This window comes from Pseudorca crassidens, chromosome 13 (assembly GCF_039906515.1).
Source record: "Pseudorca crassidens isolate mPseCra1 chromosome 13, mPseCra1.hap1, whole genome shotgun sequence".
NCBI classification, from domain to species: Eukaryota; Metazoa; Chordata; class Mammalia; order Artiodactyla; family Delphinidae; genus Pseudorca; species Pseudorca crassidens.
In genome coordinates, this window is record NC_090308.1 from 15,949,227 (window position 1) to 15,967,770 (window position 18,544).

At 48.7% G+C, this 18,544-nt stretch overlaps 1 protein-coding gene across 2 annotated transcripts in view; it reads left to right on the top strand.

Moving 5' to 3' along the window:
• The window catches only part of ZC3H12D (zinc finger CCCH-type containing 12D), a 45,205-nt gene that overhangs the window by 15,142 nt on the left and 11,519 nt on the right, over positions 1-18,544 (top strand). For both annotated transcript variants that reach the window (XM_067701803.1, XM_067701804.1), the window contains exons 3-4: positions 3,443-3,817; positions 18,037-18,176. In XM_067701803.1, the coding sequence (XP_067557904.1) occupies positions 3,513-3,817; positions 18,037-18,176 (445 nt within the window). In that variant the 5' untranslated portion in view covers positions 3,443-3,512. The remainder of the gene's footprint in view (positions 1-3,442; positions 3,818-18,036; positions 18,177-18,544) is intronic.

Here is an 18,544-nt window from a genome sequence, read left to right on the forward strand (position 1 = left end):
GAAAAGGACTGGCCACTGGTCAGGGAAAAGGTGAGACTGAACTAGAGGTATGTGGCCATTGAGACTGGAGAAGGGGTTGCAGCCGTTGTGAGGGGCCTTGCCTCTCATGCTGAAGGGTTTGACATCCACTATTAAGGACCCCAAAGAAATTTTGCTTATGTGGGTTCTAGCTATCTATGCATATGTACCTTATTAGAAACTAAAACTATGAAATTTAAAAATATTCATTTATTTTAAAATCAGAATAAACCAATTATATTAATATAAATGATGTATTTTATGAAAAAGAACTCTATTTTCCAAAACCCCCCAAATTTGTAAGAAGACTGGCACTGATTTACATTTTTTGCAAATCTCTTTAACAGCCAATTTAATAGAAGACCACTTGCTTCTCATATCTGCTTCCACATTCAAGCTGTCACAATATCACAACAGGTACCCTCTGGGATACTTCATGGTACGCTCATGAGAGGATGAGAGTGAAAAAACCCAAATTACACCTAAGCATTATTATGGAAATAGTTTTTACCTTAAAGACTCCCTGAAAGGGTCTTGGGCTCCCCCTGGACCCCACTTTGAGAACCACTGAAGTGGGCTCAGCAAATGCCTTGTGCGTGACAGCATTGTGAGTTCCCACAGCACTTTACCGCATAGCCTGCAGGGCGTTTATCTCCTAGATCTGCAGCCACGTGTGCCCGGTGCTAGCAAGAGGTCTGAGCCAGAAGCGCAGTTGTGCGCTCAGTGATCTAGGGGCTGGTGGAGGGCACGAGGGGGAGGGAAGATGGCCTGGGCAGGGCCCTGACGTTGAACAAAGGAGCAGAGGCTAAGGAAAGAGCTGGAAAGACTTAGGAGGAGACCCAGGCCAAGTTGTACAACCTAAGGGAGAAGAGAGTTTCAAGAAGGAGATGGTCCAAAATTTTTGGATTTAAAAATCACAAGGAAGGGAGTGGTCCACAGAGTCAAAAGTCGCAGAGAGTTTGCCTAAGGCGAGGCGTGTGAAGGTGCCGTTGGATTGGGCAGTTAGGATGTCATGGTGACCTTGGGGGCGGTTGTGGTGTTGCAGCAGTCAGTGGGCCAGGTGGGTGGGAGCTGACAAGTGGAGGCTGCAGGAGAGACCTCTCCATTCAGGAGGCTGGCTTACAAGTGCCCTTGACCTGCCAGCCCCAGGCATTGTGAGTCCTGCTTGGGTTCCAGCACTACCGGGATATACCCTGCAGGAGAGGGGGCGGCCATGCTGGGAACCCAGAAGAGGGAATGTTGCAGAGGATTCCAACAAGAGACTGGGAACTGAGGATAAAGAACCTGTAATACTGAGGAGAGGATGAGGTGAAATGATAGACGTGTGTGAATGTGCGCTGAGCCTGAAGTGTAACAGGGAAAGATCGAAGACCATCTAAATTTCCGTCATTTGGCATATGGATAAACACCATTCATTCATTCATTCAACAAATATGCATTGAGATTCAGCTGTGCCAGGCACTGTTCTAAATGCTGGGGTTATGGTGGGCAGCAGAACAGGTAAACCGGCAGGGAAAGCTTTCCAAAATGCCTTTTTAGTAAGAAAACTATGTTGCTAAACAATAAGTCCAGAATGATGCTATTTATGTGAAAATCACCTCCTTTAAACAGTATATGTGTGTATCTATTAGATATGCAAGTAAATGCATAGAAAAAACTCTAGAAGGAGACAGGAGAGGCAAGTGGGATTTGGGGTAGGTATGAAGTTATATCTTTTTATTTGCTATGCTTCTACATTGCTTCAATTTTTCACACTCGATACATTTTCGTGATTATTTCTATATTTTAAAAGGCTTTTTGAAAGATGTAGGTCTCTGTGAGTAGAAAAGAGAGAAAAGACAGAGGGATCCAGTCTGTCCAGAGTGTCCCCTTTGGCTCACTCATCTTTTTCTTGTAAACGTCTGTCAGGCTGCAGCCCACTGCCCAACACTACCCCAAAGGTGTAGGCCAGGCAGCGATGGCTGAGTGGAAAGGATCAAATTTGGGTTAGGCCCTTCTATTGTAGAGGTTCCGTACGATCTGAGTTCATTGCTAGGGAAAGCGTACCAGTGCATAGAGCTGAATTTAGGTCAGAGCGTTGTGCTTCTGGGAATAGAATTCACCAAGGGGCATTTTCCCCTATTTAAGCCGCGGAGCTGTATTAGTTTGCCAGGCCTGCCATGACAAAATACCACAGACTTGGTATTTATTTTATGCACGTATAATATGTATACAGTCGGCCCTCCATATCCTCGAATTCAACCAATTGTGGATTCAAAATATTCGAAAAAGAATCCCAGAAATTTCCCAGACCCAGGCCCTGGAAGGCTGAGCCTCTCACCTGCTCTGGCCCTGGAGAAGCTGTCCCGCCACCTGTCCTCCTTCCTGGCTTGGTGGGGCCTGGCTGAGGGGCAAGACTGACCCACGGAGGAAGGGGGAATCTGTACCTGCTGCTGCTTCCTCTGTCTTGGCTAGCCCCCGTTCCCCCTGAACAGCTAACCAAACTCAAAGAGTTCCCAAAGCCTGAGACCTGGGCCATTCAAGCAAAACTTAAATTTCCCACACCCTGGCAACTCTTTACGTGGCATTACATTGTATTAGGTATTATAAGTAATCTAGAGGGGCTTTAAACTATACCGGTGCATATGCTTAGGTTGTATGCAGATACTAAGGCATTTTATATAAGGGACTCAAGCATCCACAGAGTTTGGTATCTGCAGGGATCCTGGAGCCTACCCCCTGCCCCCACTACCAAGGGATGACTTTGTAGATTTATTTTTAAAATTTTAATTTATTATTATAATTATTATTACTATTATTATTATCATCACCTCCTCACAGTTCAGGTGGCCAGAAGCCTGAGATCACAGTGTCGGTGGGGCTGGTTTCTTCCGAGGCCTCTCTCCTCAGCTGGTAGATGGCCTTTTTCCCCTGTGCTTTCGCATGGCCTTCCCTCTGTACCCAACTGTGTCCGGATCTCCTCTTCTTATGTGGACACCAGTCTTATTGCATTAGGGCCCACTCCACTGACCTCCTTTTACCTTAATCACCTCTTTAAAGACCCTATCTCCAAATAGTCACATACTGGGGGGCTGGGGGCTGGGCTTCAACATATGAATTTGGCGGGGGAAACCATTCAGCCATAGCAGAGCCTCAAAAACATTTCTTTGGCCTGTGCACAAATGTCCCCAGGGCTGGGTGGCCTGCTCAGCGGCTCCGGGTCCCTCTGGCCCCCTTGCGGGACCGGGAGGGGGGTGAAGGCCTGGGAGAGCCACTAGTACAGGCACCGTGGTTGCATCGTGGCTCTTCAAGCACGCTGAGCCACTGAAACTCCTCAGGGGACCAGGCCCCGACGTGACTTCCTGACAGATAAGTGGGGGGAGAGAGCACCCATAATTCACCTCCTCTGCCCAGGAAACACCTGATGGATGCCTTTTCTCTCTAGCTCATGCCGGTAGGGCTCTGCCAGGAGGAGGCCGGTGGCAGGACCCTCACGGGGGCCCAGCTGGCACAGCATGGAGCGCTCGAGAAAGATGGAGTTCTTCCAGAAGCTGGGCTACGGCCGGGAGGATGTGGTCAGGGTGCTGGGCAAGCTGGGCGAGGATGCCCTGGTCAACGACGTGCTGCAGGAGCTGATCCAGACGGGCAGCCGGCCCAGTGCCCACGAGGGCAGCGCCGCGCCCCTGCTCGTTCCCAGGGGCTCCTGTGGGAACCCCGACTCTGCCCAGCGCGGGCTGAGGGCGGACCCGGAAGAGGACAGAGGAGGCCCAGCCAGTTCCTTGCGACCCATAGTGATCGACGGCAGCAACGTGGCAATGAGGTAGCTTTCTTCGTCCCCTAACTGCGGGCGGGGAGAACTGCCCTTCTTCTCGGTGGGTCTGTCCGAGGAGCTTTGGAGCCCGTGGATGGGGCTTGGGATCCCCATTCCATCCCTCAGTAGCTGTGTGGCCTTCAATAAGTCAGTTAACCCCTCTGAGCCTCACTTCCTCCCCCTGTAACGTTGGTCTACGAACTCCGTAGAAGGTAATTTTAAGAACTGGAGCTGCACAGAAATGCCTAGGGCAGTGCTGACACAAAGTAAGTGTTCAATAAACGGCAGCTTTTATCGTACTAACTCAGGAATAATCGGGGAAGAGCCTAGAGCTGGGCCTTGGTGAGCACAGCTCCCTGTCTGGTGTCTGTCCCTGACCAGCTGTGTGACTCTGGGAAAGCTGGGGTATCTCAAGCTTCCTCCTCTGTGACACAGGTCAAGAGAGAACTCCTCTACTCCCCTCAAGATTATGAGAAGCAGATGGGAAAACGTAATACTTGAACCGTGCTGGAAGCCCTCTGCTGGGGGTTGTGAGCCGTGCTGGTGGCGGCCCTGGTGGTGGAGTGGCTCCCTAGCTGGGTGCGGGAGGTGTGCTTGTGGCCCCTGAGCTCTAGAGGCAGTGTTATACTGGTGTATTGGCATCCTGTGTGTTTCGGTGATGAGAGCTTCGCGCCCCAACTCATCTTTCCTGGAGAGGCCAAGTTCAGCTGAGGGAGAAGCTCTGCGGCCTCACCCACACTCCGTGCTGGGCACGGAGGAGGCTTTGCCCACACAAGCGCATTATTTTACTGTTTGGCTGGGCTGCAGCCCCGCAAAGGGCAGAGCCGTAGGAAGTCGGTCACTCACAACTACAAATAGACGCTCGTCCCTTTCCCAAAGCTGAGCCACGTGGATGGAGAAGAGCAGTGTTATCGGCACTGAACGTGTCAACAGGGTATTCTCTGGCTGACAGACTGAGTGGTTTTCCCTGAAAATTTGGGCTCGCTTTTTTGTTTGTTTGTTTTTAAATTAAAAAAAATTTATTATTTGGTTGCGCCAGGTCTTAGTTGCAGCAGGTAGGCTCCTTAGTTGCGGCATGCATGTGGGATCTATAGTTCCCTGACCAGGGATCAAACCTGGCCCCCTCGCACTGGGGGTGTGTGTGTCTTAATCACTGCGCCACCAGGGAAGTCCCTGGGCTCACTTTGGATTGGGCGCTGCAGGACAGAAGTGTGGAAAGGTTAACTCAAGATGGCCCAGGCTTGGGGGTAGTTCCAATATGCCCTGCTTGGTGTGTAGGACAAGTTCATTCAAGTTTTAGCCAGCCAAGTCTCCCTGGGCTTGATTATGTCAATAGGCAATGGAGCCCTGCCTTTTCCCTGGGGCCTAGGAGCTGGTCCTTCGGTCTCTCACGCATGCTCTGTGGAGGCACCAGATAGGTGAGACTCTGAAATCCTGCTTAATTCAAGATCTCTGGGGGAGTTAAAGGGATTTTTAAGAATCCAGTAGGTTCTGAGCATCCTAGGAAGAAAGTCTGCTGGGTTCTGAGAGGGGCCTGGCCTCTGCCTGGTCTGGATGAGGCATCTCTTCCTCTAGACATCAGTAGAAAGACATGGGTTACATGTAAAGATTTTTTCGATGTGGACCATTTTTAAAGTCTTTATTGAATTTGTTACAATATTGCTTCCGTTTTGGTTTCTTGGCTGTGAGGCATGTGAGATCTTAGCTCCCCTACCAGGGATCGAACCCGCACCCCCTGCATTGGAAGGCAAAATCTTAACCACTGGACCGCCAAGGAAGTCCCTGGCTTGTATTTAAAGTAAGATGATATTGCTTAAATTGAAGACCTTTCCAGTCCTAAGATTATATGAGCTCTCCGATTCCAGCTCAAAAGAGCAGAATGGCTGCAGGGTAAAACAACTACTTCAGGTGCTACAGGAAAGCATTATCTCTTTGGGGACCAGACTTTTCTTTTTTTTTTTTACTATTTATTTATTTATTTGGCTGCACTAGGTCTCAGCTGCAGCATGCAGGATCTTCGTTGCCGTGTGTGTTCTGGCGTGTGGGATCTTCTTAGTTGCGGCATGCCAACTCCCAGTTGTGGCATGTGGGATCTAGTTCCCCGACTAGGGATCGAAAGCAGGCCCCCTGCACTAGGAGCGCAGAGTCTTAGCCGCTGGACCACCAGGGAGGCCCTAGGGACCAGACGTTTTTTAGGAACGGCTACAATAGGGTGATGGTGGAGGGTTTTCTTTTGATGAAAGTCTCTGTTGCTGCTTGGAATTCACATTTAAACCACGTCCTCTATTTGCACATGACCTAGACGTGTTCTGGGTAAATCCATTTAGTCCCACCCCGCCCTCACCTCCTACGATTGTAATTAGTCTGTGGCTTACAAATGGAAACCATCTCTCAGGCTTATTATGAACATGTGTGTGTCAGAACATGAATTCTTTCAGACTTGTGCTGCCTAAAAACGACCTCAGATACCTAGAACACATGTATTTGTGTGTGTTCTCAGGGTGTGTACGTACGTATATGCACGTATACACAAACATCCCCTCCCCTGCCCCCCTTCATCCCCTTAGTTAGGAACAAAAAGAGAAATTTCACAGCTCCCTGAGGGTGGGACTTAATTTGTTCAAAGGCCCGTCTGGGAGAGAGTTGGGGTCCGATGTTCAGATCCACACCCGCTCCTTCTCCTACAATAACACCTCCCGTGTCCTCCAACCAGAGTTTCAAGAGGACCCCTGACCTCAGGCTCGGCCGGATCCTCGTTTGTAAAGGACAGCTCCCAGTGTGGGGCGCCTCTTTAGAGGGGCCAGATTACTGAAACCCAGCATGGTGTCTACTCGTTATCTGCTGACCTCAAAACTCAGTTAACCTCAGACACATGGTTTCTGAAAATTCTCCTTCGCTGAAGTTTTGTAGTATCGCAGGCATTGCCATTCTCTGTTTTTGAAGATGCTGCTGCTTCATGTGCTGTCTGGTCCTGGAAGGAGTGGGGAGGAGCCTAAAAGACAGGTTGGGATGCATGTCCTTTCTGCCCTGAGCAGGTGAGAAGCGTGTCTTCTGTTGGCAGCAGCATCCTATAGGGTGCCTGTTGCCGACTTGCTGACTGTGGCTTTGTCCCCTGGAGCCTGGGACTGTGTCTGCCTTTGCTCACAGAGAACAAGAGCCTGACTTTTCAGCCATGTTTTTTTTTCTCATTATCTTTGGGAAGTTGTGTTTCAGTGGAGCTTTAAAGACCAAAAAAATCTGTATTAGTTTCTATTGCTGCTATATCAAAATTACCACACAAATGTAGTGACTTAAAACAGCACAAAGGTATCGTCTCGTAGTTCTGGAGGTCAGAAGTCTGGCCTGGGTCTCCCTGGGTTGAAATCAAGGTGTCGGCAGAGCTGTGTTCCTTTCTGGAAGCTCTAGGGGATGATATGTTTTCTTGCCTTTTCCGGCTTCTGGAGGCCACCTGCATTCCTTGGCTTATAGCCCCTTCCATCTTCAAAGCCAGCAGTGGCCTGAAATGATTTACAAAAAGTAGAATCTGTATACATATATTGGTTCCCTTGGGAGAAGATCCACAGCTTCCAATAGCTACTTAGAAGGTCTGTGATCCCCAAAATGTAAAGAAACACTGATGTAGAATGAGCAGTTCTAGATAACGTCATGCTTTACGGCAGGGCGCTAAGCCTCTCCATTAGCACAGAGCATGTGAGAGGGGGTCATCTGTCCTTGCCTCTGACCATCTGAGTCGAAAGAGGAAAAAGCACAGGATGGGCCTAGAAGGGCTTGGCCAAGATCAACACTGGCTCCATCAGACCCTGGCCTCCAGCCTTGTGCTCTGACCATACCATCACTCTAGGAGTTTCCATGGGCTCCTGTCCCCAGAGCCTCAGAATGTGTAGCCCAAGTCTATTCGTAGTGGCTGAACCCAGTAGGCCTGGGGTGGCTGCCTCTGGAGATCGGCAGTGAGGGTCACTGGCCAAGTGCTTTTTAAGATAAGTGGGAATGTATTTGTTCAGAGCACACATCTTGTTCAAGTCATTTCGAAAGGACCATACCACCCAATTCCAAAAACCTCCCATCTCCTCACTGTAACAACAAAAGGAGTCTATTTGGTTCTTACAAGCAGGAGCAATGGCTTCACTTATCATTTCCTAAGTGGTGGGTCAACTTCAATGTGAATTCTAAGTTGCAGTGGCGGGCGTGTAAGATTGGGACCTGGGAAGCAGACCTCATGCTTGTCCGTAGTTTTGCTGAAATCCTTGTATTTCACGTAGGAAGCTAGGGAGGTCAGGAGCGGGGGACAGAACATAGGGCTTAAGAGTCCGAAGATCTGAGTTGTGACCTCTAGCCTAGGGCTGCCCAATAGCGCAGCTCCCTGTGACGATGGAAAGTTCTTTACCCGCATATGGTGGTCCATATGGTGGCCGCTTGCTACACGGGGCCGCCCAGCACTGGAAATGTGGCTGGTGTGGCAGACGAGCTGAATTTCCAATTTTATTTCTTTTGAATTAACTTGAAGTGTAAATAGCCACATGTGGTGAGTGTCTGCATAACGGACGGTACAGCTGTAGCTCCTCAGCTTACCTACTGTGTGACCTCCACATGCGTCACCTGAGCTTTTTAAAAAATTGTTTTTAATTTAATTTAATTTTTTATACAGCAGGTTCTTATTAGTTATATGTTTTATACACATTAGTGTATACATGTCAATCCCAATCTCCCAGTTCATCCCAGTACCCCACCCCCCGCTTTCCCCCCTTGGTGTCCATACGTTTGTTCTCTGCATCTGTGTCTCTACTTCTGCCCTGCAAACCGGTTCATCTGAACCATTTTTCTAGGTTCCACATATATGCGTTACTATACGATATTTGTTTTTCTCTTCCTGACTTACTTCACTCTGTATGACAGTCTCTAGGTCCATCCACGTCTCTACAAATGACCCAATTTCGTTCCTTTTTATGGCTGAGTAATATTCCACTGTATATATGTACCACATCTTCTTTATCCATTCGTCTTTCGATGGGCATTTAGGTTGCTTCCATGACCTGGCTATTGTAAATAGAGTCACCTGACTTTTTTGAGCCCTGTTTATACAGGTAAGAGGTTGGACTGAATAATAATAATCTTATGTAGTTTCTCATCTCTAACATTCTCGGATTCAGGGTGATTATTTTATGCATGTGTGAAAGAAATAGATGCATTTTTCTTATAAAGGAATGTCTCTCCTTCTGCAGAGGTTCAGAGAGAGTAAGTAACTTGCCACAGGTCCCAGAGCAGTAAGTGGCAGGCTCTGGCTTCAGTGCTCTTCCATTTCCCCAGCACTGTGTATCTTTGGGCTGCTAATTCCATGTATCTTTGGTCTCAGAGTGGGAGACCCTGACCCCATAGACTTTTATTCTGGGGCCAGAGCCTGCCTGTGCTGCCCAAAGTCCTCCCCAGGCACGATGAGCTCCAGACGTGCCCGCTGCAGACAGGACACGCCAGACCCCTCTCCCTCACCAGGGGCCAGGATGCCCCTCCTGCAGCTGCCAGCCTGTTGGGAACCCTCAGAAGGTCACACGTGCATTGAATGGTGGCTCTGCTTGACCAGCAGCACAGAGACGGATTTTCAGTCCCTACACCTTCAGGGGTGTGTGCGTACGTGTATGTGCATGTGGGCATGTGCAGGAAAGAGGAAGCTGTGAGCCGAGCACTGGAGTCGCTATACGCTTGGCCTTAAGAAAAATGGCCAGAGGTTTTAAAAAGGTGATTTTCGTTGAAAGCATGTGACCAGCTGCACCGTGGTGTTTGGGAAGAATGTTGCTTCTCGCTGCCGACTCTTGCCAACATGTTCTTGCCTGGCAAACTCACAAATACCCACACGTACTGACAAGTACCAGTGGTGTATGTTCTGTAGGCAAATTTAGGAAAGGAGTGAGTTGAAGGCTTTCAGCCTGGGGAAAAAACACCTGATAATTTCACATCCTCTTACTGGCCTTGACAAGGGTTTCATTTGAGTGTTTCCTCATTTGGGGGTGTACAGGGTTTTTTGTTTGACTTGTTGTTTACCTTTTTAAACTCTTAAAAACCTTAACAGCATCTGGCGTATTCTGGAGAAACAAATCTTCAGTGATGAGAGAGCTGAGGTTGGCAATGGGAGGTTTTCATCAGGCCCCTCTCAGTGGGTGTAGGGGGCACACTCCTGGGCTGGGGGTCCAACCTGCCTCTCAGCCCCTGAATGGACTCCAACCAACATTGGCCTTGGGTTCCCACCTAAGTCTGCACCCATGTCTCCTTTTATGAGATGAGGGAGCACCCTCTCTCAGAGGTCACCCCCTGTCTCCCTGCTGACCTGAGCTGGGGAGATCTCTTGGTGGAAGGGCTAGAAACTCCAGGTTCAGAGTGTTTGCAGTTTAACCCCAAGTAAGAAACAGAGTCAATCAGTGTTGGGCCTTTACATCTCACACCCCAAAGGAATCACCGCTTGTCTTTCCTTTCGTCCCACCCCCGAACCACCGCCTCGCTCTTCATAAGACCGTCTGCTGGTTTCTGCAGAGACTTCTTGGGCAACAGTTAATGATACAGGGGCGTTCACTTAGATTGTCAGTTACTGTAAACGGCTACGCGCTGATGGTGGCTGCCCAGGCACACTCGTCAGGCAGGATTTGCCTCAGGTACCTACCCACTTCCGTTACCACCTCCCTTTGTTCAAATCCTCCCACTCCTGTTTCCTTTTCCCCTGCATTGGCGCTCAGCTCTCTGCCTGATAAATGGTTCTCAGTGGCTTTTAATAAGCGCTAAGGTCCCTCCCCCAGCTCGAGCATTTTAACAGCTGGTAATTTTTTAAAGTTTTGATTGGAGCACAGTTGATTTACAGTGTTGTGGACAGGTGGTAATTTTTGCTCCGAAGGAGCTGCTGTCTGGGTCCCAGGAGCAGAGACTGGAGAGGGGCAGGAATAAATCGAGATGGGAAGGAAGAGTTTGCAGCCCAACAGATTAGGCTCTGAGATCAGCGAGCCAGCACATGGCTTTGCTTTAGTTTCCTCAAGGGTGAAATGGGACCAATGTCACTTCCTCAAGGGCTTCTTGCAATGATTAAATTAGGCACATGTGCAAAGTGGTCAGATACACAGGACTCTGTTAAGAATGAGCTCCAAGAAGCTGGCGTGAGGTCTGCCTCGTTCACTGCTCCCCAGGCCCCCAGCACAGCGCCCTGCTGACGGAGATGTTCACAGCTGCATGCTGAGCGAGTGGAGGAGAAGCCCAGGGGAAGGGGTGCCTCTGGCTAACGTACGTGGGGTGTGGGCTTCCAGGGTGACCGCTGAGCTTTATTACCTGACTGAGAGCTCTGCCGTCTCCTAGAAACAGAGCCCCACGTGGTGAGGAGGTGACCCCTGCTTGTGGCATCAACCCTGCCATTGCTCAGAGCTTTCTGTGGCCAGGACTAGGGCAGCCATGATGGGGTTTTGAGGTTGGTAAAAAAAGACATGGCAAGGACTGAACATAGATAATCTTCACATTTCTAGAGACCAGAAGGCTCATGAGGCTGGGGTAGAGTGTGTGCAAAACGGTGGACCTGAATGAAAAATCCTCCATTCCAGAACACTTAGGTGTTCTCAGGGCCAGTCCCCAACCTCCTTGTGCCTGGAATTCAGGCTGGAAGACAGGGTACCTCTGAGGGAGAGAGGGAAGATACTGGCCGCACTGATGGGAAGATGTACACTCCCTCCATCTTCCACTGGTCTGGGGGGTACGTATCTGTCCTTTGGAGCCTCTTGGTTGGGGTCTGCCATCTTGGAGTCCTGTATCAGAGAGGCCGTGGGGCCAGTTTCTGCTGCATGAAGCTGATGGTGGCCCCATTCCTCAGCTCTTCTCTTCCTGAATCTCTGCACCTCCAACTGCCTCCCCTCCACCTGCCTCCAGAGTCGCTGGAACTTGTCACCCTGCTCCCCATTGCCCACTCACAGGGATGGGGTGCCTGATACCTCTGATGGGTGTGAGATTTATACCTCCCAACCCCCGTCCCAAGTCACACACCCATCAAAGGCATCAGGGATGGAAAGTTGGCTTTTGAACAGTTAAAGACAGATAGGTAGTCACAGAAAAGAGAGCAATCAAGAAACAAATTTTAGGGACTTCCCTGGTGGTCCAGTGGTTAAGACTCCACGCTCGCAATGCAGGGGGCCCGGGTTCTATCCCTGGTCAGGGAACTAAGATCCTGCAACCCGCATGCCACATGGCATGCCAGAGAAACAAATTTTAAAAGAATCGTGGCAACGATATGTTTTCTTGAGAATGGACCGTGGGCACTTTGCTGCGGCCAAGAGATATGTATGCTCGGGGGCGGGGTGGGAGTGTGGGTATCATCCGATGTTCACATCACTGCTGCAGTGTGCACAGAACACAGACCTTGTTTTCTATGATAGATGAAATCTCTTCGCCACCTTCTAGGTAGCGGGAAGGAGCAAACTTTACACTTGCCCGTCTGTGATAGCTCAGTGTCTTCTGTCTTCTGGAGGACTCAGGCTTCGTGTTTCCTCTCCCTTCCCCTGCCCCTCTCCCAAATGGCATCTGGAGGCTTTTGAGACCTGGTGTTGTCTGGCAGAGGGGTCTGGGACGGTCACCGGGCTCCTCTGCAGAGCAATGGGCTGGCCTGGCTTCCGGAATGGTCAACAGAGAGGGTTATCGGTCCCATTTGTCCTTTTGGGGAACCATGCTGGCTTAAAGTGCTGTCCATTCCCAGGCTGCGTGAAATCCTCCAGGCCTGGGGAAGCAAGAGATCCAGGGGTGTCGCTTCCGGTTCACCTATCCGCCACTTTCCTCCACGGCAGCTCTGCAGCCCTGCGGGAGGCTGCACCCACTGAAACCACGATTTCTCTGAGAGGCTTGCAATAGACCCAGGCTGTGCTGAGAGACAAGCCTTCAGCCTCCTGTTCACATCCATCACGGTGTCGCCAGCCCTCCCGTTCCCTCATGGCTCAGCGAGTGGGGCAGGCCTGGGGGGCAGGGTAAGGACGCTGTGAGTGGCCCCTCATTCTCCCTCCTTCTCCTTGTTTTGCAACTTCTGCTGGGGCCGAAGGGACTAGCTTTCCATTTCCTCTTCCTTTTTACCACAGACGGCCCCATTGATTTTTTTTTAATAAATTTATTTATTTGTTTGTTTTTGTCTGTGTTGTGTCTTCGTTGCTGCACGTGGGCTTTCTCTAGTTGCGGAGAGTGGGGCCTGCTCTTTGTTGCGGTGTGCGGGCTTCTCATTGCGGTGGCTTCTCTTGTTGTGGAGCATGGGCTATAGGCGCGCGGGCTTCAGTAGTTGTGGCACGTGGGCTACAGTAGTTGTGGCTTGTGGGCTCTAGAGCACAGGCTCAGTAGCTGTGGTACATGGGCTTAATTGCTCCGCGGCATGTGGGATCTTCCTGAGCCAGGGATCGAACCTGTGTCACCTGCATTGGCAGGTGGATTCTTTTATTTTTTGTGGGTTTTTTTTACTATTACCATTTTTATTAGACAGTCTTCTAAAAAAATCCTAGTCTAACTAAAAATACTGAATTAGAAATAAGGGGTATTAACTGTAGGAAAAGAAGATATAAAAGTAGTATTATTGCTGATAATTAATGTATTACTTGAGAACAAAAACCACAAACCATTGGAGAAATAGACCCTTGACTACATAAGAAAGTAATATAAGATGAAGAAAGGGCCACCAGTCAATGGGAAAGAAATTGGGTTATTCAATCAGTTGTGTACAGCATCCAACTATCTACTTTGAAAGAGAAAAATTGCATAGAGCTGCATGTTACATTCTACCACAAAACAAATTCTAAAATACTAAAAAGATAAGTATGAAAAAGAGTCATAAAACTAAAGAAAACAAAGTTGATTATTTATCATAACCTTGAATCAGTAATAATGTTCTAAACTCAGTTAAAAAAAAACTGCAAAGAAAAAGATTGGTACACTTAAATATGTAAAAATCTGAAACTTCTATATATCAAGAATTGTAAAATTACATGTCCAACAAAACTAGAAAAAACATTGGCAATAATATGACAAAAGCTTAATATCGTTAATAGGTAAATGTTTTTACAAGTAAAAGAAAAAACAGACATCCCCAAATATATGCAATAGAAAAATAAGCAAAGAACATGAATAGAAAATTCACAGAGAAAAAACAATAGCTAATGAACATATTTTTTTTAACGTTCAATCTCATCAGTAATCAAAAAATGCAAATTAAAGCAAGATTTCATTATTTGCCAATAAAATTACCAAACTGTTGAAATGACGCAGTCCTCTAATACACCACTGGTGGGAATGTGAATTGGTACAATCTCTCCGTAAGATAATTTAGCAATATGTATCAACATCCTTAATAAAAATACTCATGTTCTTTGACCTAGTAATTCTAATTTGAGGGAATCTATCCTCACGACATAATTTTGAAATACAAGTAGAGTTTTATGCACAAAGATGTTAACTATGTCATTATTTATGATGGCAAAAGACTGGGAATAACGTAAATGTTCAGTAATAATGGATTAAGTAGATAATGTAATTCTACATGATGAAATTACATTTACTAAAAACTCTTTTTTTTAAACATCTTTATTGGAGTATAATTGCTTTACAATGGTGTGTTAGGTTCTGCTGTATAACAAAGTGAATCAGCTATACATATACATATATCCCCATATCTCCTCCCTCTTGCGTCTCCCTCCCACCCTCTATCCCACCCCTCTAGGTGGTCACAAAGCACTGAGCTGATCTCCCTGTGCTATGCAGCTGCTTCCCACTAGCTATCTGTTTTACATTTGGTAGTGTATATATGTCCATGCCACCCTCTCACTTTGTCCCAGCTTCCCTTCCCCCTCCCCATGTCCTCAAGTCCATTCTCTACAACTGTGTCTTTATTCCTGTCCTGGCAGGCGGATTCTTAACCATTGTGCCACCAGGGAAGTCCCCCTGTTGATATTTTCTCCTTACTGTTTGCATAAGCCTCACAGCTCAGCGACAACGGCCAAAGGGCTATTTTCTCTAAGCTGGAAGACCCTACAGATCTAGGGGGGTGAGGCCTGGTTCCTGATACGTCACTGGAGCTACAGGAATCTAGAGTTCTCTTGAATCTCCACAAAGCCCAACTTCTAACACCATTGATTAGCATTTCTTTTTTTTTTTTTAAAGAATTAATGACTTCTTACCATATGGTGTCATATACTAAGACTTCATGATGTTTTCTTTTAATTTTATTTATTTATGGCTGTGTTGGTCTTCGTTTCTGTGCACAGGCTTTCTCTAGTTGTGGCAAGCGGGGGCCACTCTTCATCGCAGTGCGCGGGCCTCTCACTGTCGCGGCCTCTCCTGTTGCAGAGCACAGGCTCCAGACGCGCAGACTCCGTAATTGTGGCTCATGGGCCCAGTTGCTCCGCGGCATGTGGGATCCTCCCAGACCAGGGCTCGAACCCGTGTCCCCTGCATCGGCAGGCAGATTCTCAACCACTGCGCCACCAGGGAAGCCCCTGATTAGCATTTCTAAGACTCCCTTTTTTACTTTATAAACCTGGACCTATCCTAATCCTCTCTGAGAAAGTAGTGGAAGAAGCCACGCACAAGAGAAAGCACAAATGTGAAGATCTGATGTGTTGGCCTTGCCTGGACGTGGAGAGGATGCGAGGGCCATGGGGACCCTTGGCTCTCTAAGCACCCAGCCCTGCCCCTCCCACCTCCCCTTCGCCTGCTCCACGGGTTGCAGCCGCACTGTCCTCTTTTCAGTCCCTAGACACGCAAGCCTTTCCTGCACCAGGGTCCTTCCAGCCAACCCTTCCCTGTGCCTGGGCTGCTTCTCTTCGGGCTGCTCATAAGACCTGTTTCTTCTCAGTCATTCATTTCTTCAGCATGTTTTTGTTGAGCCCTTACCAATTATCAGGCACCACCATGCTAGGTGCTGGGAACGACGGGCAGCAACAGGAACCTATGCTCTAGAAAGGGGGAGGCACAATTCATCCTGTGGGGGAGTGTGCATGTCCAACTGTGACAGGTGCCAGGAAGGACAAGGATGGTGCTGTGAGGACTCCTAACAGGGGAATCTGACGGAATTTAGAGGCGAGGGGATGCTTTTCCTGAGGAAGTGACGATGAAGCCGAAGGAGGAATGGGCTGGGCTGAGAGGAGTGGAAATAGTTGGTGCAAAGGCCCTGTGATGGGAGTGAAGGGAGATGCATGGTCAGGACAAAGGGCTGAGGGAGTGCCAGTGGCTGGGTGGAAGTTGTGAGCAGGGGGTGAGCCAGTCTTGAAACCAGGCCGTGGCCGAGTCCCAATGAGTCTGCATTCTCAGTATCTCAAATCTAGGTACCTGTCTCCCTCTCCAGCAAAATGCTGCTGACCTCCACTCATGAAGTCTGAGGGGTGTTTTCAGGCTTCACTGGCCCCTCAGAGCAGCATTTGGCTGCCCTCCTCCCGAGGCTTCCACGATGCAGCCTCTTCTGCTTTACCCCCTGCTCTTCTTTTTTTTTTTTTTTTTTTTTTGCGGTACGCGGGCCTCTCACTGCTGTGGCCTCTCCCGTTGTGGAGCACAGGCCCCGGACGCGCAGGCTCAGCGGCCGTGGCTCACGGGCCCAGCCGCTCCACGGCACGTGGGATCTTCCCGGACCGGGGCACAAATCCGTGTCCCCTACATCGGCAGGCGGACTCTCAACCACTGCGCCACCAGGGAAGCACCCCCCTTCTCTTCTGAGAGATGCCTTTGTTTCTTCCCTTGGTTGTCCTGCTCTACCTGCAACCAGCTGCTCGGCTCCAGGGCTCCTCCAGGTCCAGCCCCTGATGCTCACTCTCTGTCCAGGCAATTCTCTCCACACGGTGGCTCCAACTGGTGCTTAAACGATGACTCACATGTTTTATCACCCAGACCTCTCTTCTGAACCCTAGCTGTTTATTTAATATTTCCACTTAGAGGTCACCAAGGCTCCTCCCAACTCTCCATGTGTCCACGACCAAACTCAGGATTGTTTTCTCTAAATCCTGTCTTCCTCCCAAACAGGATCTGTCTCAGGGAGCCCTCCATCCCCTTATACAAGTCAGAGGTCTCCTCAGTGCCTTTTTCCCTATCACCCCTGTACCCAGTCAATCACCACATTCTGGAGATACTACCTTCTAACTATCTCTCAGGTTCACCTACTCTTCACCACCACCAGCTGGGTCCAGGTCACCATCAGGTTTTGCTTTGATGACTACAGCTGCTTCTTAACTGGTATCCCCCCTACTCTGGATCCTTCCAACTTATTGTCCTCTGTGCTGCCAGGTTGAACTCTTTGAAACATACATCAGATCACATCTCATCACATCACATATACCCCCAGTCTTAAAATCCTAAAATCTTTCTACAGCTTCTCATGCTTCTTAGGAGTAGACAGATCTTCTAGCTCCTAAGACCCTGCCTGGTCTTTTTCTTTTTAAATTTATTCTATTTATGTATTTGGCTGCTCTGGCTCTTAGTTGCGGCACGCGAGATCTTCGTTGCGACGTGCGGGATCTTTAGTTGCAGCATGTGGGATCCAGTTCCCTGACTAGGGATCGAACCTGGGCCCCCTGCATTGGGAGCACGGAGTCTTAGCCACTGGACCACCAGGGAAGTCCCCCTGCCTGGTCTTGGGTCTCCTCTCACACTGCTCTCTCCTTCCTGTCTCCACTGATGGATGGTTACAGTGGAATTTGTGGGGCACATTGGCATCCTTACTTGGATTTGGGAAGACCAATATCACATGGACAACCCTCTCTTTTTTTTTTTTTTTTTTTTTTGCGGTACGTGGGCCTCTCACTGTTGTGGCCTCCCCTGTTGTGGAACACAGGCTCCAGACGCGCAGGCTCAGCGGCCATGGCTCACGGGCCCAGCCACTCCGCGGCATGTGGGATCCTCCCGGACCGGGGCACGAACCTGTGTCCCCTGCATCGGCAGGTGGACTCTCAACCACTGCGCCACCAGGGAAGCCCTGACAACCCTCTCTTGATCCATATTAGCTTCAGTTAATAAGAGGATCTTGTCTATTAATCCTTGGAATGCACTCTCCTTGGAGCCGGAGACCCTCTACATATTATCACAAGCTAATTGGTTCCAATTAAGGGACATATTTTGTGCAAAGAATGACCTATTTTCAAAATGCAGATTTGCCTGATTCCCTTTGATTATGAGACTATGATCCAGGCTATTCCCAGGAAAAGTCACTCTTGAGGAACCCTTCCTGTTTCTCTGCAGATGTCTTTGTTTTCTCATTGTAGTCATGGAAATAAAGAAGCCTTCTCTTGCCGGGGAATCCAGCTGGCTGTGGACTGGTTCAGGGACAGAGGACACACCTACATCAAAGTTTTTGTCCCCTCCTGGAGGAAAGAACCACCAAGATCTGATACCCCGATTAGAGGTATGCTGGAGCAGGTACATTCTCAAGAGGGACTATACACCTTTCCTCCATAGTACTCCTGAAAATCACAGTCAGTTATCTGCTTACCGCTTGTTTGATGATGTCTGTCTTCCTCACTGGACTATAAGCTCCATGAAAGCACTGACCATGAGTGTGCCCTGCCGGAGCCCTGTCACCTAGCGTAACAGCTGGCATATAGCAGGTGCCCAATAAATAGTTGTTGATAGATAAATGAACAAAGTATTTACTCTTTTAGTGGAAAGATTAAGTTCCAAAAATAATAGAATCTTATAACTTTTAACACTCTGCAGAAAGATTGGGTCTGCATCCCACCCCTAGTAGAATACAGGAACTGAAAGAGGCATCCG